Raw genomic sequence first — 22643 nt, forward strand, 5'->3', positions numbered from 1 at the left:
CTTTCACTTTATCCAAGTTTTGATTTGTTAGTTCAAGTTATGCCATTCAAAAGCTAGAAAATCCTTTCTGGCTTTGGAAAGAGCAGAGAGATTAACACTGGAAAGGTGAACAAAAATTAAAAGAAACAGACCAGCCGCGGCTGGTAATGAAATCAGAGCAGTTTTATTATCTGAATTCATTAGAAAGTTAAGATCTGTTTCCAACTAAATGGAAGTTTTGTGTTTTCTGCCCATGCACCCTAAAACATGCCGTGGTGCAAAAGTACACATGGCAAACTTTTTTCTTTCCTCCTGATTTATTTATGTGACACCAGGATTCATAGATGCTAAAATTTTCTAGTACAGTGTCAGTCACAGGCATATGCTACATAGGGAGGAAGCTCCTCTCCTGGAATTGCTTCCCCAGGTCCTCCTGGCAGATTCAGTGAGTCCAAAGGCTTTTTACTTTATTATAAAGTCTGCACCAGCAGGGCTGAAACACAAATATGTTCAAAAGTTTCGGGAGGCATCACCTCAGAGAGAGCACAAATAATTGTTACCCCCAGTGCATCTAACCCCACTCTAGAGTTTTGACTGTACCTCTGTGTGAGAGCTGCTCCAGGATGATCCTCAGGTGCTGCAGAACAGGGGCTGAAATGTCATATTTATAGATGTCTATTACTGGCACTCGCTGACATCTCCCAAATAGTCCATCTGCAGGAAAGAGAAAAAAGAAAAGGAAAAATACACATTTCGTTTTCTGAGAGGAAGAACGGCATGATGAGATGCGCATTTCCAATGTATCCTAATTATATACTGAAGGAACCTTTTAAAAGACACTTTAAAAAGCTATCAAAGAACCACTGAAGTCATGAGACGGGATATTTTCTATCAAAATAAATAAATGCTGGGAAGAATATTAGTTGGAGGAATATTCTATTGTATGAGTTAGGCATACAGTTTATTTTCTAAAGTACTTTCAGACTTCTGCTTCCCAAATCTTTAGATGTAACACTTTACTGACAATTCAGTGAGAGAAAACCTTAATGTTCAATGCCTACTATGCTGCAGATGAAAAGTGAAGCATCCAGAAATATAAATATTAATTTGCAGAAACTATGTGGATTTGCTGAAACATTTTTAATGCAGGAGCTGCGTGTTAGGCATTGGTAAATGAGAACTGAATCCATAATGGCTAGTAAAGGCTCATTTCAAGAAGTACCCTCTAATGAATGCAATAAAAGAAAGCTCCTCACAGAACAATGAGATATTAATGTGGCCTAATTTATTTAGCTCCATTCCATTTGTCTGAAATGACAGACTCTTCTCATCAATGTCTTTTCAAATCACACCTTCTAATTAATTTAGCTTCTTATTAGTCTTTATTTAGAGAATTGTTCATTTTGAGGCAAGCTTCCTGTATATGTGTGGGAGGAACAGGGAGTTCAAACATTCAAATTACCTTTCTCCCTTTCATACAAAAGCCTAATTCAGAGTCTAGGTGCTTCACATGCAATCTGACCATCTGCAATTCTGGGTCTCTGAGAAAGAGAGTGGTTTCATTTATTGTTCAAAATAGTTCTCTTCTATATAGTGATCCAAAGGAAGCAATTTAAATGCAACAAGTTTAATTAGCAAAATATTCTACTGCAATCCTAGTTTTAACACAGTAATTACTTCTGCTCTGATATTACATCTATGCTCCAAAAGGAGAACTACATCAGATGAGCAGAAAATAAGGATAAGCATTAATTTGCAAATGTCCATTACTTTCTGTGCTACTTCACAGAGCTAAAAGACTACAAATGGTAACTACTGGCCCAGCTGTTCACTAAACACAAATAATGGCATAAAAGAAAATAAACCAAACCAGGATGCAGAAAAAGGGCATTATTAGTCCTCACTGTTAAACACAAATACCTCATTGAAATTAGCCAACTTTTTCTTTCTTCGCCTTTCCAATCCTCCTGTCACTTAAAACTGCCAAATTAAGTTAATCCAAATTAAAACCCTACATCTGAATCTAATTTTGCTATTGGAAACTAGGTTTAATTTGGAAACTACATAGACAGATATGGTTTGGTTTTTTGACATGTAATGGGAAAAGCAGCCTAACAGCAGATTAAAATATTCATCTCTGTTTAAAAACCTGTTGCAGTTGAAAATAAGTATATAAATATCAGTCAGCTTATATATGGATGGATAACAGGAATAAGGTTTTGATTCTGAAAGGAACAGAAGAACATTTCAGTGTTTAGGAACAAGATTCTTCGAAATGAAACATAACCTGAAACAGCCAGCTCTATTTTGGAATACCACCATTACTGGCTACAAACAATTAGGACAAAATCTATGTTTATATAAACAACTAATATTCCATTATGTTTTTTAGAGATAAAAATAATTCTAATCTTATTTTAGAGTCTAGAAAAGCATACACATTCAGTAAAAATTAACCATTTTTGTATTAAGTATCATTTAAGGATATCTCCATGGATGCAAAAGCTAATTCACTCACAAACTCTAAAAGAGACAAAACCATTTTCCTAAACTCTGAGTTTTCAGAAACCTTTAGCCTACTTCCTTTGAATAGAACAAAACCCATTTAAATTCTAAAATTAACAATTAGCACATGAGCCCGGGCTGCACTATACAATCTATCCAAAAACACTGAGACTGCTTAGGGAGAAACTGCAAGTTACTTTGGCTTTTGTACTTGAAATATGGGCATAATAAGCTTTGGAGAGGCTGTAACCACAAATAGCGCTCGGCTCTGCTAAATGCAGCACGAGGAGAGCGGAGCGGGAGCAGAATGCCCCAAGGAGTGGTTGGCAAATACCAGCTTTAAAATACAGAGGATCTTTGTGCCGGGGATTACTGTTGGACTGGAGTCGTGCAAATAATACATTTCATAGTTCACCTGTTTTTTCTAAAAAAGTAGGAATTTTCCCAGATTTTTCTGTTTGTTTAGGGCTTTCTCTTTTTTGGTTGGGGTTGATTTGTTTGGTTTTGGGTGTATTTTGGCTTTTTAAATTTTTTTTCTTTAAAAATAAGGTTTCTGTGGCAAGTTCTAAGACCTAAAAAATTTAATTGAGGTTGGGCATTTAATTTTCAGGGTGCCTTTTAAAATAAACTTGCTTACAATTACACAGATTTCAAGGGAAGAAAAGGCAAGGGAGAGCCATTTTACCATGAAAAAATTGTCAAAGACACCCCTCTTTTTCTTTCAAGAAACCTAAATGGCAGATGTGGGGTCAGAAATGGCTCAGGTCCAGCACAGAGCTCATTTTTACTTAAATTACAGCTAATATTTAAAATGTCCAGCTTAGTCTTCCATGAACTATCCCAGTTACTGTGGTATTTACAGCAAGTCACTACATGGTGCATCTTTCTGGACCCTGTCATGCACCCAGTTGGCCTCAAACAGTGAGAGAAATGCCCAAAGCTGGGCATAAAGCAAAAAAGAAAGAGGAAAAGCTCCCAGAATTTTCAGTAAATGTATCAGGGCAGAGGAAGTTCAAAGAATGAGTGATATTTTAATAACACCATGCTCTGTATGCCTGTATCTGCTGAGAGTGTGTTCATACTGAACTTGCATTAAAGTTGTGTTAGGAGAGGGAACGTAACATGCAAAGGACATCTGCACTTTACACAAGCCCAGAATGAGAGAAGGTTGAGACTGATCAATATGGACATATGTTTGCTATTAAAGTGTTATCATTTGCTGTCAGCAAAAAGTAGAAATTTCCATAATAATATCTTAGAAGTTATACTTAGAACTGGAAAAATCTGCATTAACAGCAGGCTCATGTTGGCTTTTAGAAAGCTGCTACATTTGTTTTCAAAGAAGAGATTAAAACAGAAGAATTATACACCCATATACCCAAGGAAATAGTGAAGTGCTTCTTTATCCACTTGGCTATTTTGCTGATAGCTTTAATATTTGAGAAGAAACGCAAACATAAACTTCTATAAGCTTTTACTTAAAATCTTGAATTTTGACAAATATTTATATATAAAAAGTTAGATGCTAAGATTAAAAGACACAAATTTACTGTAACTCAGGGGCACAATAAGATCTCAAATAGATGTCTTTTATTAGAGACAACGCCCTGGAGCATGGTATATGTATTTACACTGAATATTTATCAACTTTCTAGTGAAAAAATTACAACTGATAGATTAAACCATGAGCAAGTCAAAACACAAGTCCTGGAAGGCTGACTGTTGAGAGAGGTTTAAAAGAAAATGGAAAACACCCATCATTATTCATTATTATTGCCCATTTGTCATGAATTAGTGCATATTTATGACCTCCATTAACTACTGAGGAAGTACCACATTATATTCATGATTGACATCCAGGTACTGAATTGTGTAAAAGGAGACCACAAAAACCTATAGCTTGAAATAGTTTTGAAGAGTTGATTGCGCCAGTATGTTCACTTGGTAAAGGAGACAAGCATCAAGTGCTTAAGAGGTACTAAAACATCTTTGGAAACTTGTGCTAAGTGACAACCTTCACCTTGAAGGCAACACTATTTGTTGGCAGCTAATTCAATAAATTCTTTTTAGGCAGTGTTTCCTCAAAAAAAAAAAAAAAAAATTTGTGTATAATAAGCTGTCCTTGGTGAAAGAAACATATCCCATCCTAGAATCCCTATGTATGGCTAATCTGGTGACTGAAACTAAGATGTATCCAAGATATGACACAGTTTTAAATAATACCAGCAAAATAAAGAATGAGTTCTTGTTGAGTGTCTTTTGCTACTGAGAAAAGGTGTGAAGACTGATAGAGATACTGGAGTTTGTCTGCAGGCAGCTGAAAGCTTGATATATGTAAATTAAAAGATTGTGCTGTGCAGTAATTAATTATTTAGATCTACATGCAGTGAAATTTTCACATGGCGCTGACAAGTGACCTTTGAAAAGGAGCCTTCGAGCAGATGCTTTGAAGCACCTGGGTCTTCTTCTCTTCAAACTTCCTGCAGCAGCCAGAAAGGAAGCAGCTCTCCAGACAGTGTCAGTACTCACATACATGGGCCAACCAATGCTTCAGCTTCCTTGTACTAATTATCTGACAATTGTTAAAAAATTAAAGTAGAGCTTTGTATAAAACTCTAGTTTTGCCCCATACTGCAGTCATTGTGCTTTGTTCCTCTGTTATGTAAAAAAGAAAGTCCATAGACCCAGTGGTGTGTCAAATGGCAAATTCTGCCACCTTGGATTGCATCATTTGTGCTCTTGCACTTAACCAGAGAACCTACTATAATGTTTCTGCAGAGTTTTCAATGGGCATCATTCTTCAGCGACTTAACCTTGTGTAAGAAAAGAATCCTTTCTTCTCACTGAATATGGACACCACACTCCTTCCACAGACAGCAGTTTAAGGTGTTATAAAGTCTAGGACTAATAAAAAGGTCGGTGCTATAACCCACAATTAGAGCCTGAATTGCCTACTGGAGAGATTAAATCCTTTTCCAATGGTAAGCACAATATTTGCATCTCAAAAGTCTCATGATACTGAACTTCAAGGTCACAGATGTTAAATGTTTAGGAAGTATGAAGGAGATTGTTACAGTATTTTACTCTTCTCTCCCTGCTGTTTCCCATAGTATGGAGTGTGTTTTCAAAACCCCTTTTCAAAAATTAAAAAGAAAGATTAAATGTTACTGTTCATTGAAGAGGACATTAAGTTGTATGCCAGGAGGCTTATTTCAAAAGATACAGTTCACAAATCCACATTCAACATTTACAAGCAAGGTCTTCAGCAAACAACATGTTTTTAATATTCCATCTATTAAAAAAAAATTCATAATTTATACCTACACTTTTATATTCAATTTGCAAGTAGGGTAGAGATCATACAGATAGAGCAGCAGTGGCTTCTGCAGCATCATTTCTCATATGATGTTTTGAAAATGTGAGTCCAATGCTTCCAACAGCAAATCCTGCAGTGGTTGAGCAGAAAAGCTGCTGTTTGCAATCAGGGGGAGCTGCACTGCAGCCCTGCAGTGCTCTGCAGACAGCAGCCTTCTGAGGAGCAACCTCCCCCTGCTCAACTTTTAAAACCTTTTTGTCATTTTATTTTTCTTATCTCCGTAGTCCTTGGTTGTTTTCCTCAGTGGTCCTCGGTTATGTCCATTTCGGAGCAGTAATAGTGGCATCTAGTGGACAGGGATCAGTCCTGGAGCACAGACTGCTCACCACCTGAATTTACTGCTTCCAGATCCATTTGGCTTCGTCCCAATACAGAACTATGCAGTTCCAGCCACCCTCAACCCACACTGCCCTTCCCTATCCTAAAGGCTGACAGGCATGGGGAAGATTTTAAGGCAGCTACTTAAAATTAAGAAATACAATTTTAAAATAAAAGGCCACAATATTTGTTTCTAGAAGTAAAGCATTATAAAGACAAGTAAGGAAAGTGCATGTAGACTGTTTAACAAGAGTTTGTGGTGGTATTGTGCTTTTGCTACTCTGTGAGGCACAAAACATTATGCAATAGAAGTAAATCCTCAACTTCAAGTAAAACACAGAGCATATTTTTGTAGGTTTATTTTGTAAATATAATAGAAACACTACAAAATGCAGAAAACAATGAAGTAGGACACTCTAAACATGATTGTTTTTATCCAACCAAAAAAAAATTGCCATGCAGCGGATGACTAACAGTCCAGTAAATTCACTCTTCCTCAGCTACTAAATAAACTGCTTCTTGGAAGGCAAAGGTAACTTTAAAAAAATTCTGCTGCAATCCAGATCACCTAACAGTCCAATAAAAGAACTCTAACAAGATTTAATGCCTCTTCTCACCTTTCTGGACACAGATATTTAAGGAAAAAGATGGATAGCTGGTCTACTTTAAAAAAAATCCCCAAACCTAACCCCCTCAAATATTTCTGCTGAAAGAATCAGTATTTCCTGAAAGAATCAATGTAGGGTAGGATGTTAGTGATTATGAAAGTGCTCCTATTAAAAGATAAAAGCTAACATTAAGAGCAGCATTGGTTAGCTGTTGTGCAAATACTGTGATAGGGCTGGGATTTGCAAAGCTCCAAATCATTCTGAGGCATGAATAGTTCCTCTGGGTATTACAATTCCCTTGTCTCAAGGAGTAATTCTGAGAGCAAGTTCTGGAGGACTCAGTCCTTCCTTAAAAAAAAAGAAATATATATATATATATATATAATCTTCAACAGAAGGGAAATATAATTTCAGTAACTATTTCTATGCTAACCTGCTAATTTAAGTGGTGGATTGTACGGTCCTAAAGCATTATGCAAACTTGGAGATTTTTTTTCTACGTTACAACAGAAATATGTAAATTGTAGAGAAAGTAACTAAAAAATCCTCAGTACAGCAAAAGGAGGGAAGGAAAGGACTGTGAAAAAGTGAGTTACAGGCTAACAAAGCAAGAGGAGAGCAGGCTTGCCATGAAAGAAGTGCTGCCTGCTTCCAAAAAGCCCCTAAGTTATTCAGCTAAGAGAATGAGAGGTCCAGATTTCAATGCCTACTTTATGTGATTCAGAGCACAAAAATGAAGCTCAGCCTTAACAGGTCATACTTCGGCCTTGCAAACATCGAAATAATGGCCATGCCTTGGGAGGAGAGGGCAGGAGGGACTTAAAGGAAAGGAAAAAGTAGAGATGAAAAGAAAGCAAGTCTTAACATTTTGCTGCTAGAGCTAATGTTCAAATTGAATAATGCTTCAATAACTTGGTACTTCTTAGAGAACCAAACTTGAACTTTCCACAGCTTAGGTAACTACGTGGCATGAAAGTTATGTTTTTGGCTCCATGATGAGGATAATAAAGGATCAGAAAACAGTGACTGAATCAACATCTTCCACATCCGGATAACCACGACAGTCTGTAAGCCACAGGAACCATCTGCCTCTAATTTTGATCAGAGGCAAATCCAGAAAATCTCTGAGAAAAAAGCCCAAGAACTTCTAATTGTAATATGTTGAGAAGGCTTTTCTAAGCAAAACTATGGCTTCAGTATTAGCTGAGGTGCTTCTAAGAAAAAAGAGCTTGCAATCAAAATCCTCTGAGCAGCAACTCCTTTTCTGGTCAATACTGGTAGTAAAGAGAAAAGGGAGGAAAAATTTAAACATATAAATCCTCCTCCAAGATGATAAATACTTTAAATTCAAGTATAAATCAAGTATTAATAGGCTTACAATAAAGCTCTCTCTTCCATTAACATGTTTAGCCACTGGACTGCAAGGTTAACAGGTAGGTTTATAGCATACATTGCTATCTTAGTACTGAGAAATCTAAGCCATGTGCCACCCTCTATTTAGAAAAAGCTTTTTTTCCCTGGAAAAAAGACAGAATACTGTATCAAATTCTGACCACATCATTACCAGAAAGATATGAATAAACTAGAGAAGTTCAGAGAAAAATGAAAGAAAGGAGGCAGTCACACAGAGCCTTAAGCATGGAACTACCTGATTCTTTACAAGAAACACTAAACGTTTATGCAACCTGGTTGATTAATTATTTATGACATTATTGGGAGAAATGGAGTGAAAAGACAAAAATGAACATTCTGAATCAGAACAAGTTTCAAGCAGGGAGAAACCGTTCTGGAGCTGTTTACTTCCCTCCTGGAAGAGTAATGGATCATGAGTAATGGATCCTACTGCTTGCACTGTTTAAAATTAAGCCAGAACAACAAGGAATGATGAAACATGAACAATTCCTTTTTTTTACTCAATATGCATTTATGAACAGAGGTTACTGGAGGGACTAAGAATTTATTTATGGAATCAATGAGATGCAAATATACTAATGCTTATTTATGTACACTAATTTTCCAAGTATCACTGAGATGTACTTCAGACACTTCAAGGATCCCCATTCATTTTTGGTTGGTGCCAAGAACCACTTTGGTGCTGGCAATGTCTTCACTGTGCGATCAGACTGTAGCTGCTCTTGCATCTGTATTCCCAAGGCAAAGATAACTCTGCAAGGAAACATGTTCAGCAAAATGCATTTCTGCATTAATTTTAATTTTGTATTAAAAACAAAGTAGTGAAAGTTTTAACTTATCCTGTGTAAGTGCCAAGAGTTTATATTTGAGTTATTATGTGTTTGCAGGAGAAAATATTCTCATGAAAACATGACTAATGACCATTCCATTCATATTCAGCAGCTGCAGTGTCTAATAGAGCAAACTGGGTTTATTTCTGTCCTTTGCCAAACTAGAATCTTTCTAGATCTTTGCAGGACAATATTTATTGAGACAGCAGATTGCTTTTGTAATCTGAGTTACTGAATTTATTCCTAAATGGAACTGACTTCAGACATGCATGGAATTATAGTAATAAAGATCTCCATCTTGTTCCCTAGCTACTATTAAAAAAAATTACAGAAAATTATGTTATGTGAACCTGAAAATATCAGCAGAAAATTTAAATGCAGTTCTTTAGGGAGGGGAGGGGAAAACCTTATAAACACGAATCACTTCAGAGTGCTGCAGCCTGTGGCCTGATTAAAACTGTTCAGAGCTACATGAGAAATCTCTACACCTTGCTCAAGTCTGAACTATGCCTACAGAAGTCACAGCACATCAAACTGCCCCTGGCAGAACAGCCAAGAACCTCACTCAAACTTTAATATCAGGATGCCAAGAGTTTCTGCTGAACAGTTTGAAGAACACAAAAAATCTGACCGTTTTCAAGCAAACTGTGCTTTGAAATAGCTAAATACGATGTTACATACCTTGGACCACCTATCAGAAGCTGCAGCCAGAAAAGTTATTTCTGTTACAACTAATTAGAGGTCCTGACACAGCTTTCCCCCCACTGTGTGAGAGACCTGGAGCACTGCCTGCAGCTCTGCTAATGGCAACAGGTGAAGGGCAGGAGATGTTAACAGTCCTCCTTGCTTGATTCAAACCCCAGTGTTCAGCCTGAGACGATGTGAGGGCAAAAGCACAAAGAAGGTTTGGGGACATATGAACATAACAGCAGTAAGTGGGAACAAGGAGCTGACGTCATTCAGTATGCAGCATTGGTAAGGTCAGTATGGGAATAGAGAGTTCTGGAGTCCAAATCTGAAGATGAATGATAAATTTTGGAAAGGGTATTGAGAGAAGCAAAGGAGATTATTTATGGGCTGGAAAAAGCCCTACAGTGAAGTGCCTTTTCCAGCACAGAAGTCTTCAGCACAGCAGATGATCTTTTGTCTCTCTAAGTAAGCCTGCAGACAGATGGAACGATATGGGAACAGAGATCAGAACAGGGCTGGGAGCAGCTTCAGAAGTATTTATTCTCCTCAGTTTTGTGTGCTACTATTCAAAACAACTTTTAAGACCTGCAATATCTGAAATTATGATAAGAAAGGAGCTGAAAAGCAAGACTTTTTTTGCTTTTGCAATGGGTACAGAGATTCCTCAATATATGTGATACGTACAACCCCAAATTGCTTCCTATTTTACTCCCGGAATACATACAACTCATATAAAATTCTTAACATTTGTACATACTTATAAGTTGTAATGGGCTTTTTAGAATACTGTATACAATTAAAAGCCATTCTTTAACTGGAGTTTGGGGGCTGGATTAAAGCTGCTCACACCCTTAGAATATCCTTCAATTGGAGTGGTTAAGTACAGAAGTTGTATACTCAGCACATATACTTAAAAGAAAATAGAATAAATAAAAATCATTTTGAACAAAATATTCATGCTACAAAAGGATGAAATAACCATTCATCAAAGATGCAAAACAAAAAACTTGAAAGCCAGGACTTTAGAATCAGCAAAATAACCCACTGACATAATATTTTACTAATGAGCATCAAACTGTATCTTTCTAAATGTCTTCCTGATACTACATTGCTTACGAAGTGCCATATTCTTGATTGGAATAACAAAACCACACAGAAAATATTAACTCTGTTTGTTGTTGCTTCCTCCACTCCAGCAGAATGCTCTTCCAGCAGAAGCCATCACTGGTTTTTAGTATGTCTTGATAGATCTAACAGAAAGGGGTTGCAGTCCTACGTGAAGGAAAATGCTTCTACCCAAAATCTACTATTCCGAAGCTTCTGCTGCATTATTGACAATAACCACACACATTTAAATAATACTGCTGAACTTATGACACTTATTAGATGGATAACTATTCACCCAGATCTCTGCACACAGATGGCTTTGCTTAAGCAGGTCAACTCAGAGTTTCACTCTTTTGCCAGTGCTTTACCATTCCCCACTTATCCAACAACCAGCCCAGCCTACGCTCCTGTTCTGGCCAACAGAGAGGTTTGCAAAGGCAAAGCAGATCCAGGGGGGTGGTGTGGGCATCCTCAAGGTCAAAAACATAAACAGAACTGCAGACTCACTAATGAAAGCAAAGGGATAAGCCAATATTTTTTAAATGGGGAAGAAAAGAGAAACGCAAATCTTGAGGAGGGAAAAGTCACCAGCTTCTCTCACTGGTCATATTTCAGCACTAATTTTCCAGTCAATAAAAATGCTTCTGTCATGAAATGTAATTTTGATATACTGAAACTAGAAAGATTTCCAAGCCATGTACAGACAGAAGCAGATTTCGATGCATCCAGATGATTTTGTTTAATCTACAATAGCATTTTCTCCCAAAGACATCAACCAAAATAGTACATTTTAATTTTTTAATCTGACTTCTGCATACCTAGTAGCTGCAGTAATTTTACTTATGCTCATGTATTAGCTCATGTATTCCTTCAATGTCACTGAGAACTGGAGCAAGAGACGACTGTTACAAATATTTGCTACTATCTTCAGTATTTATGAATGTGCAGTGTAGCAACAGGACATCCCATTTCTCTCACATCTGGAGCACCTTTCAAATAAAAATGTTCATCCCTAAGTCAAGGAACTACAGTCCATAAAACAACCTGCAAAATTTTAATAAATTCAAGATTTTAACGTCAGCACCCAAAGCGTTTTGCACAAATTTCATTTGCCGCAAAGTTCATATTCTGCCTAAACCACTGACTGCTGTCATACTTGGTGCAACTTGTTATGGGTGGAAAGATAAGCAGCAGGGCAGCAAAAAGAGGAGGTTTATCTCTGGCAGCTAATCTCCTCAATCAACAGCACTCAGCTCTGCTTAACAGCCGTTGCCAAGGAACGGGGACCAGCTTTTCTTATCGGCTTCATAATGTTTCATTGACTATTCAGACTAGAATAGAAAGCTGTGACACTCAGGGTTATAAGCAGCACAAAATGAAAATGGCATATTATGTGGTATGAAGAAGAGAAATCTTTTAGCCCTCACCTTATCTGGACAGTGACTGTTACTCAAAAGAAAAAAAAAATCATCTATCATTTTCTGCTCTGCTTATTTTAATATCACAAAACAAACAGAAAAATATATCTACATAAATAAGATTACTTTTTTAACGCTGTTGGCAGGTCTTCAGCTGAGTGAATTCACTGACATTACCGATACCTCTTATACAGAAAGACAAGGGTTGTGTAGATCCCCTATTACATTCCTGAAAAGCAAGTGTTTACTGCTTATTCTAAAGCTACTGCAGCAGCTTCAATGCTTTGAGGGACTTCTCACAGGAGCAGGAATGTTCCTCAAACCTTGATAACCATGACCAGAATAAGACAATCCATGCAAAACCAGCAACATTTCTTTAACAGTATCACTGCTCTTCTCTCCTCTCTTCATCTCTGCACAGATTTTGATTTTCATACTGAATATTGATACTCTTTATGTACTTGAACAGGAATAAAAAGGCCTTTATTGCATCTCTTCTGATTATGAAGTTTTAGTATAATAACCTTTCTTGAGTATCTGGTTACTAAAATTTAAATCTCAGGCCATCCAGAATCATGAATTGTAACCGGCATTGTACTTGCATGTTATTATCAGCATATACAGAATTATATCATTATCCACCACAGGAAAAACTAGTAAATAACTGAAAGAATATGCTTAGACACATTCACTGCATAAGAATGAATCACCTAATAAAATACACCCAAAATTAGAAAATAAATGTGTTTACCTTTTTTCCATCCCAACAAATGACTAACCATCCTCAGGGCTACATATCCAGCAGGCTATGAGCCCTCATATTTATAGATGTCCAGAAACTGAAAGGAATCTCCTGGAACAAATCTTACAGTCATGGAATTCTCTGCTTTTCACACAAAGTTTAGGTATGGACTTAAGACAGATATTCACAAGCATTTGAGGTTCCAAGTACTTCTGAAGGATGTCATGTTACCCAGTCTCTTTCTGTACAAGCTCTAATGCATCCAGTTACTATTAAAGATATGCCTAATTTTCCATTCATTGCAAGCCTCCCAGGGGCTGCTTGGAATGTTTTTATGCTTAAAAATAACTATTTACTTAAGCAATTGTCTTTACTGAAGCCTCAGAGTTGCATGGCTCTCTTGCTTTTCCACAGTTTTAGGAAAAAATGCAAAAAATTACAAGCATTTGCAAAATGCTTCTAGGATCATACCACACCCTTCAGGAAATGTTAAAGCTTTGCTGTAACACAGAGTCTGTGGGATGAAGATGTACTGAGGCAGAAGCACACTTTTTTTTGGCACTGAAGCTTCCTCTGCAGATGTGATGTCAAAGTACTGACGGTGCTTGGGTTGAAGTGTTTTGTGTGGTTATGGTACAGTGGGATAGGGCTCTTACCTCTTACATTTAGACTGGGATTGATGAATTTATTTCACAAAGGCATAATTGTTGTCCTTTCAGTGACAAATAACTTCTGAAATACCCTCCCAAAGTTCACCACACTCATACTAGTAAAGCCACAGTTTTATCTAGACAATGTCCTTAGATTATCTGGTGCAGGATTATCCATTTCTCTACTCCATCTCCTTCCATTTTTTACTATCAATGAGAACAGAAAAATTTCAAATAAGATAAAGTATTCTTTCTAGTAACAAATAAAGGCAGTGTTTCTTTTCATACTAAATGGCCTGATTTTTAGAAAAAAATGTTTTTAAGTCTGACACATCTTACCAAACCACCTGAAACTGGACAGGTAATTTAGGGGTATATTTGTGACACATTTACTCCAAAGATACCACAGAGAAAGAGGCACATGCTGTAGGTGATTTGGCTAAATTAAAATCTAAATCAATAAATTGAACAGATACATACCTTGATATGAATAAAAGCATGAGGCTGAGATGACTGGATTAATCATAACAAAAGAACAAACTCAAAAAATTCCATGGATTCAGCCTTAGCTGAGGTGCTTCTATCAGATTTCATCCAGTTTGGCTTTTCAGCTAATGAACACTAAGAGGAGGTGTTACACCTTTTTCAACTTGCTTCACTACAATAATAAAGAGAAGATTCAAGTAGAGAGGTACTGGGTTTTCTTCTATCACTCAAATAAGAAAATTTATAAATTTGAATCTATTGCTTTATCATTAATTTAATATATATGAAGCTATTATTTTTTTAAATCGTTTGATTTTATTTATGTTTAGTTTTGGGTGTGAAAACACCAAAGTATGTTTCCAAATATTTTCCTTTAACTACACTTCCATGAAGATATATAAACTGTAGAAACAAAATGGGCACATCATTAATTTTGGTTCTTCAGACTTTTGCTTCTTGCACTAAGCCAGGGAGTGATTGTCAAGATCTTGGTCATGGAGAGCTTACAAGCTTCATTGGAAGAAAATGATGGTAGAGACTGAAAGGAGCAGGATGTGTTTCATCTCTTTGGTTCAGAAGCAAATGCAGCCTGATAGAAGAGAGGCCTCTTCAGCCATGACCACGCAGTGCCACACAAAAGCTCTGCAGGTGATTGCAAGACTCAAGTTTCAAGTCCCATCAAGAAGGGGTCCCATCTTGGGGCCAAGTGCTGTCATGTAAGGATGGATACATCCCAAAGTTGCTTTCTAAAATATTAATCCCAGAAAAACAACTAATTCTCTAGCTGTTTATAAAGAGTATCATACCTCAAAAATCCATTTAAATTTCTTTGAATAATGTGTAATTGTTCCCTTACTCCTGTAGTGACATTCCATTTGAACATTCACATCAGGATCCCTAAGGGCCAGGTCTTAAAAGTTGAGCACAGACACTTAAGAAGCAAAGGAATAAAAAATATCAGATAAGCACAGACATGGAGATCCACAATTTCGTGTGTGCATAAAATCAGTCGTACAGGTTGTGTCACAGGCAAGTAAATACTTACTGCAAATGCAGATACAGGAAGCATTTCCATATTCTACCCACGGAATATGGGTGGACCAAAACCAGGCAGAGGTTACTGCTATTATTTTGACTTCTGTCCAGTAAGGATTCGGTTCCAAAATTGCAATTTTAAAATCCCTGTCATGTTATTTCTGTCCCTTCATGGTTTTGGTATCTGAAGTAGAAAAAAGGGGGAAGGAATTGGCTGACTAGAAACTAACAGTACTAAACAGAGAGCAGAATAAATATTTTGCAAAATAATTTGGAAAAAGTCTTACTTCATCTCGAGTGTAAAATATTATACTCAAACCCAACAGTAATTACAGAGATACACGGTTTTCACACAGATTCATCATTAGACATCATTCAAGCAGAAGCATTAGAAGTGCCCTCTTTTTACCCACAGGCAATGCCTTATGCTAAGCTGCTTCCATACATTTAAGGAATTGATTTTAACAGCACTCTGGGTTTGTGTTTCTGTTTTTCCTTCTTCTTTTTTTTTCTTTTTTTTTTTTTGTGTAAGAAGGCTTCAGAATAATTTCTACAAAACCAACATGGATCATCTTTAATTACTGCATTGCAACCATGGCTATTTAAAAACCCAGTCTCAGCAAAGTAGATGACAAACATTAATGAGCAGTAATGCACACACGGTATTGTAAATGAAAGGATAATGAAAGCAATTTATTTGAAAATTAAAATATGATTAAGAATGGCAGTCTGTACTAGGACCCAGATGCCAACGGAAAGCAACCAATGTGCAAGCAGACTGTCATTAATCTGGGAACCATACGAAATTGCTTTCATTTCTTTGACAGTTTTTAATATGAAGTATCTTAACTAATAGGCAGCACATATACACTGGAAGCCACAAGACCTATGGAGATTTTCAGAAGAAATGAAGAACAGTACAGGAAAAGTCTCCAAGAGGAGACTCTCCAAGAGAGAAAGAGAGAGGAATACATTTGGAAGCTATTTCCAATTTTAGGAAGGATGAATTACACTCTGCAAAAGTGCCTCTCTACATTGGCTGTGGAGAGCCTGTCAGTTCTTAGCTCACACTCAGCAGAGTGCCTGAAGTGAGGTCAGGTGAACCTGGAGCAGATGTCCAAAGCAGGTGCTCACATCAGCACCTAAATAGGAACAGGACAGGGGTAAGCCCAAAAAGCAGTTTCACTCACTTAGGTAAATGCATGCAGAGGAGGTCTAGAAACAATTTAACCACAATACTTTTCTCCTTCACATGTGTTAAAAAGCCTTTCTGAGACTATGCATGTATGTTAAGTATCTAAATTGGTTATATCTGCACAGTGTGGGATTCTAGTTCAAGTGTCTGTCACTTCAAGGACCTCTGAACTTTTCTCCAAATCAGAGTATAAAATACCTTGAAAACATGAATTATTATTATTATTATGTATTAAAGTGAAAATGATCTTTGATTTTTTGAAGTATCTGCTTACCCCAAGTTGATACTGGCACAACAGCAAACCACTCTCAGCAGACTGCTATTAAGTTGTCACATATACTCACATTTAAGCATTTGAGTTTGAAAATTTAAACTTAAATAACTTCCTCAGAGACAATATGTCAGAGGGGCTTGAGTTCCATGACCAAGTACTGGACTGTATGTCTCCAAGACCTACAAGTATATCAGGATGCATGGAAAAAGTCATTCAGAATGGTTTCTTTTTTTAAAAAAAGTCTGATTAAAGACAAGTTGGAGGTGTGCTGAACAAAGCCAAAGGACTGCTCCATCTTGAGGGTACTGAGCCTACTGGTTTCATTCCAGCTGCAGTAGGTCAGGTATGAAACATTTATCAGTCCCATTTCAGAAGTTAAACATAGTTGTTTGGAAAGCTGTTCTGGGGAAGATCAAGTTCCTGCTAAGACACATCTTCTGTTACAAAAAATCCACTTCATAAACGTATTAACCTGGCCCTAATACAGCACAACCAGCTGCTCAAAACAGACGACTATCCCGCTGTGTTCAGTGTTGCTGCAGCCTCACCTGCAGTGCTGTGTGCAGTTCTGGGCCCCACAATTTAAGAAAGACATGAAGGTCCTTGAATGCATCCAAAAGAGGGCAACAAAGCTGGTGAAAGGTCTGGGAGGTGTTTCTTATGAGGAGCAGGTAAGGATTTTGGCTTTGTCTGGCTTGGAGTAAAGGAACCTGAGGGATGACCTTGTTGCTCTCTACAGCTTCCTGAGAAATGGAATTGGAAAGGGATGTGCTGAGCTTCTCTCCCTGGGATCCAGTGGTGGGATGCATGGGAATGGTTCAAAACTGTGCCAGGGAGGTTAGAATGGGCATTAGGAAGCATCTCTTTGCTGAGAGGGTGGCCAAGCACTGGAACAAGCTCCCTAGGGAGGTGGTTGATGCTCCAAGCCTGTCAGTATTCAAGGAGCATTTGGACAATGCCCTTAACAACATGCTTTTACTTGTGATCAGCCCTGAAATGGTCAGAGAGTTGGACTGGATGATCCTTATAGGTCCCTTCCAACTGAAATATCCTATTCTAAACTCCAAAGCAGAACAGAATACTCTGCTACTATGAACAGGATTTTGTTGTATAACTACTGAAATGCTTGTGCAGAGTTCACAAGATATGTAGACTATGGAAAATCAAGGTAATCAGTCAATAGCTTCTTTCATCATCCTCTTTCTTGAGTAAGATTATATTTTATGTACATAAATCATTTATTCCCCTAAAAAAAGACACCAGAAGAAACCAAATTTCATCAATATGGCTCCCAAGAAATGCTATTTTCCACTCTCTCTAGGGTCTGAGGAGAACCTCTTATGCACAGTAAACACAAATCAGGGAGGAACACTGCAGACGTATTCCATCCATTTTTGTCCCGGGTATTACATAATGTATGTATTTATTACAACTGCAGAAGTAAATATTTCATTATCTAAAACAAAACTGGCAAAATTTTAGGGATAAGAGCTGTACCCCGGCTGAGCTGCACTGGTATCTTCTCACCACTAACAGCACAGGAAAGACAAAGAAAACAGTTTTATCTGCAGAACTCCTTGTATAAAAGGCTACTCCCTGGCCAGAACAGATTTTCCCCCACACCTCTATTTTTCTTCTTTCTCTACTGTCGCATTGCCTTAGATATTACTAAATGTTACAAAGATTCTTAGAATTTTCAGCTTCTAGTTATTTTTTCTGTCAGTCAAGCCAATCACTTGTATCTTCTTAAAAACTGCTTCGATCTCTGTTTGAACAATGCCACTTTTGGGTAGGTGACAAGGGCTAATCATCAATGAAAAAATATAAATAGAACCAATGCCTGCTTAAAACTATATTTTAATCCTTAGGAAATCCACTGGGATATTAACAAAAGGTGGTTTTGTCTGCAAAAAGGCATTAACATAGCCATTTATAAAACTAATAGGAAAGCGAGCAGTGCTCCAGTAATAATGAAAGTACACTGCAGAATAACATTATGGAAATAGGATACCAAATTGAAGAATTGACCTTGGGGCCCTGGCTTATCCTGGATGAAGATGACTTGTGAAATGAAAATTTGGCTGTAATTTGCTCTTGCTTTCCCTAGAAGGTTGAAGGCATTTCTATTTCAAATGAATAAAATGACTGTTAATTTCCTAGCATTAAACAGGATATTCTTAAATATAGTTATTTAAGGGTTTTGAAATATATTTTCAAGTCTTATTCGTAGAAAACTTGAACGGGTTTTCTGTGATTTCTACCATAGTCAATTTCTAACAGTTAATTTTTAAATCACTTTAGGGAGAAATGTGTGCTACAGCTGAATCAGTTGGATGCACTAAAGTATCAAGTGTTTATTCTTAACAGGACACATTGGTCTGAGCATTTGATACTATAAGTGAAAATGAAATACAAAACATGAGGATATTCCTTCAAATAATCATATCACTTTCAAATAATGGTAAAAAATTATAATCTGTTATAAAAGAAAACAACAGCTAAAAATATAAGCTCGATAGTTTTAACATGAGACTTACTAAATATTGGGCACCCCATTTCAGGGAATGGGCAAATGTCACAATATGGTGGCTGAAGTCAGAACTGAAGTAATGCAAGACAAAGCAGAAGTTACAGGAGAATAATAATATATGCAAAGTCAAAAAATTACATACAGTACTGTTTGTGAAGGTAGCAGGCATATACCAAATACCACCAAGAACCAAAGGAGAGGGACATGCTGCAAGACCCCCAAGTCTTAAAGCGTCCCTTTTACCTCAGTAGTTTTAATTATTGGTATCATTGTAGTCCCTAGCATCCCTAATAATTGTTCAGGGAACATGTTTAAAATAAAAACGTACAACAGCAAAAAAAAAAACTCTATATATTGACACATAACCGTATTTTATATGTGCAAATACATATTTACATATCATATACCCATATGAAATAAAATAACAATCTAAAATACTCTCCCCCAAGGAGTATTTATGGCATTCAGACACAGATACATAAAGTAAGAGCTTGGCAATACCAGGCAGAACGGCAAGCAATACTAAACACAGTGCAGTTCCCAGGGCATACTTTTTATGCTCCATGGAGGACAATTTCAAGAAGGAATCTGAAGGACAGCTTTAAGTCAGCTCATGAATGGTTACAAACAGCGTCTGTCAAACACGGTGGGTATGAGGGAGAAAGGGAAAAGGTGCTTTTTTGAAAATGAATGCAAAGAAGATAAATCCTGAAGTAACTGGTAAAACAGAAAAAGTAATTAAAACCTGTATTACTTATTTTTAAAAATTAACCTAATACATTCTTAGTCTGTATTCAATATAAGAAAAAATTCTCAAATTACATGTCTAAACACATAGAATTTAAATTTGTAGTATTTTGCCAAATCTCAAATTAAAAAAAAAAAATATATATTTATCAAATTAGCAACCTCTTACGAGATCTTGCTATTCAGTATTATTTGCATTTGTTCACTAAAGTGGAATCAAGCAGAAACAGTGAAAACTTTTCATAAAGCCATGATTTCTAGGACAATATTATTCAGTAGCAGCTTACCAAACTCTCTAAATAAATATATTTTTCCTTGTTTCATTCTGCAGCAGATTAATATTTGATCTACTTCATTACACCAGAGATAACATAAAATAATGCAATTTATATTTCATGTCCTCATCAAGCCACAGTCCCAGTTTAAGAGAGAGCCCTGCAGCTCCTTTTGCTGGTAAACTAAACCTACTACATAACCTCCCTGAGCACTGGCATTTGGCCTGCATCAACAACATACATTAGAAAGGTCTTTGCCATGGTTTTGTCCCAGCTAATACTCTTCCACAGTAACCATGTGGCTAGTTCATGGGCTACAACATCTCAAGGCACACCTGCAAGAGTCAGTGCACCTCTGGTTGGCTTTGACTGGAGATGGATCACTCTGTGCCGCTCAGATGCAGGGCCAGACAGTGGGTCCCAGTCATTTCTGTAGCCCCTATGGCCACATATTTTTAAGAAGACAGCATAAACAGCAGTGAATATTGATTCTCTCCAGAATGTTTTTATTGAAATATATAAGCATCTCACAAGTAACTGGCACCATTAACAGAAGTGCAATTTTGTGTAACAGGCAGCATAGCAACTGAGTTTAAAGGCAAGTATAGGACAAGAGAAACAAATTTCCTGTAATATGTGTGCATATAACACATTTCCTCTGATATAAATATACCCAGCTTCACCTTCTCACTGTTTTGTTCAAAGCTCCCTTCTGGAAGTTGGCTCCAGAGCCCAAAGACTTGGAAGAATCCTCTAAGTCTGACTCTGAACCTACTCATGAGTCATTAATACCTCCCTGTTCTCATGCTAACGCTGGCCTTAAATGGACCTTTTATCTCCCTGGTCTTTTATCGGTCACGTACTGACAGATATCAGCTACATCATCCCGTATCACCTGCGTATCAGGTATCATTTCTCAAGGTGTAATGTGCAAGGCTAACTAGGATGGCCTCCTGTAGTTTCCTTATTGATTAGAGACTTCATTTTCTAATCTTATCATCAGCCTTTTTTTCCCATCCTCCAGCTTCAACTAAACTTTCTTCAATAGACTTAAAAGAAAATGTCCATATGGGTATTACAGGTGATGTTTTGTTAATGTTACACACATTGCTACTTGTTTCTCTCTTCCTCCATGTCCTGGATAGATGCATTCTAAAATTGTTCACGGTTTTTTATAGTAACACGATGGTAAGGATGAAAATTACATACAAGCCCTTCTCCTCCACCATTTCCAACTGGGAATGCTCTAATAATAGTCAAGTTTTTAGTCCCTGGCTGTATCAACTTTCATTCTGAACTATTCATATGAGTTTATCATTCTACTTCTCACAGCTGCACGTTCTTTTCATTGTAATAGTCTTCTGCTTTTATCAAGAAAGAAGCACTGTTTCCAGCCAGTACTATCTTAGTATTTGTCTTGAAGTCAATAGTAAGACTATAAAGAGAAATCTTTCAGAAAATCAAATCTTCAGAAATTCATTTACAAAGCTCAGTCCAAGTACTTCTCTCATTAATACTTCCCATTGACATATTCTATTAAGACATTGTATTCATTTTACAATTCCCTCAATAGACTTTATACTCTGAAATTTAAATAAAAGTTTCTTATATAGACCGACCAATGCTTTACTGACATCCAGTTGATGCCATTGCCTCCACTTCCTGTCTAGAAAGTTAGTCCTCCTTCAAAAATAAAAGAGGACAAAGCAAAGCTTTTCAGGTCATTGGTATGATTCACCTTGGGTAGATTTATACTGTTGCCTTCCCCTTTAGCTCAGATCAGATTCCCCAGCTTGTGTTTGCCTGCCTCAAACGTAAGCACTACTAACTCTCCTCCACCTGTGCTGCTGTGTTTACAACACCTGCTGCCAGAACCACCATCCTGGAAAGTGGAATGGAGATTATACAGCATCAAGTTCCTTAAATGAGTTTTCCTTTAGTTGGAGTAAGTTCTGGTTTTGCTAGTGTGTATTCATCTCAGTTAACACCAATCTTACTTTAAAAAAAAAAAAGGCAAAGCATTAATGGAGCCATAATATTGTCTCCTTTGAAAACTTTCATTGGCATGAAAGTAGTTCAGCTGGCAAATCGGTTGCTGTCTTATCACCTGGAATATTAACTGATATGGGGCAATTGCAGCAACTGCAGCTTTGTATATCTCCTGTCCACTTACAAGGCCTTGTTTGGAATAACTACTTCCAGATGAGTATTTTAGTGACATGGGGTCCAAGCAACCTCAGCCATTAACTACACAAAAGAAAATATATGAAAAAGTATATATATATTTATTCTGGTAATACACTTCTTGACTAGCATTTAGAGGATTAAACAGGAAAGCACTAAGAAAGAAGAATCAGAAGAGGTCTGATATGCTACCATTGGTGTCTTTCAACAGATTTCACACACTAAAAGAAAAGCCTAATACACAGATGCCCTGAGGAGATTCAGGGCTTCAAACACAGGCT

The 22643-nt window shown here is 37.1% G+C and overlaps 1 protein-coding gene across 4 annotated transcripts in view; it reads right to left on the reverse strand.

The window, feature by feature from the left end:
* The window catches only part of PTPRN2 (protein tyrosine phosphatase receptor type N2), a 659325-nt gene that overhangs the window by 492907 nt on the left and 143775 nt on the right, over positions 1-22643 (reverse strand). For all 4 annotated transcript variants that reach the window (XM_032099269.1, XM_032099287.1, XM_032099259.1 and 1 more), the window contains exon 3: positions 580-693. In XM_032099269.1, the coding sequence (XP_031955160.1) occupies positions 580-693 (114 nt within the window). The remainder of the gene's footprint in view (positions 1-579; positions 694-22643) is intronic.

The sequence above is a fragment of the Corvus moneduloides genome, chromosome 1, assembly GCF_009650955.1.
Source record: "Corvus moneduloides isolate bCorMon1 chromosome 1, bCorMon1.pri, whole genome shotgun sequence".
Lineage (NCBI taxonomy): Eukaryota > Metazoa > Chordata > Aves > Passeriformes > Corvidae > Corvus > Corvus moneduloides.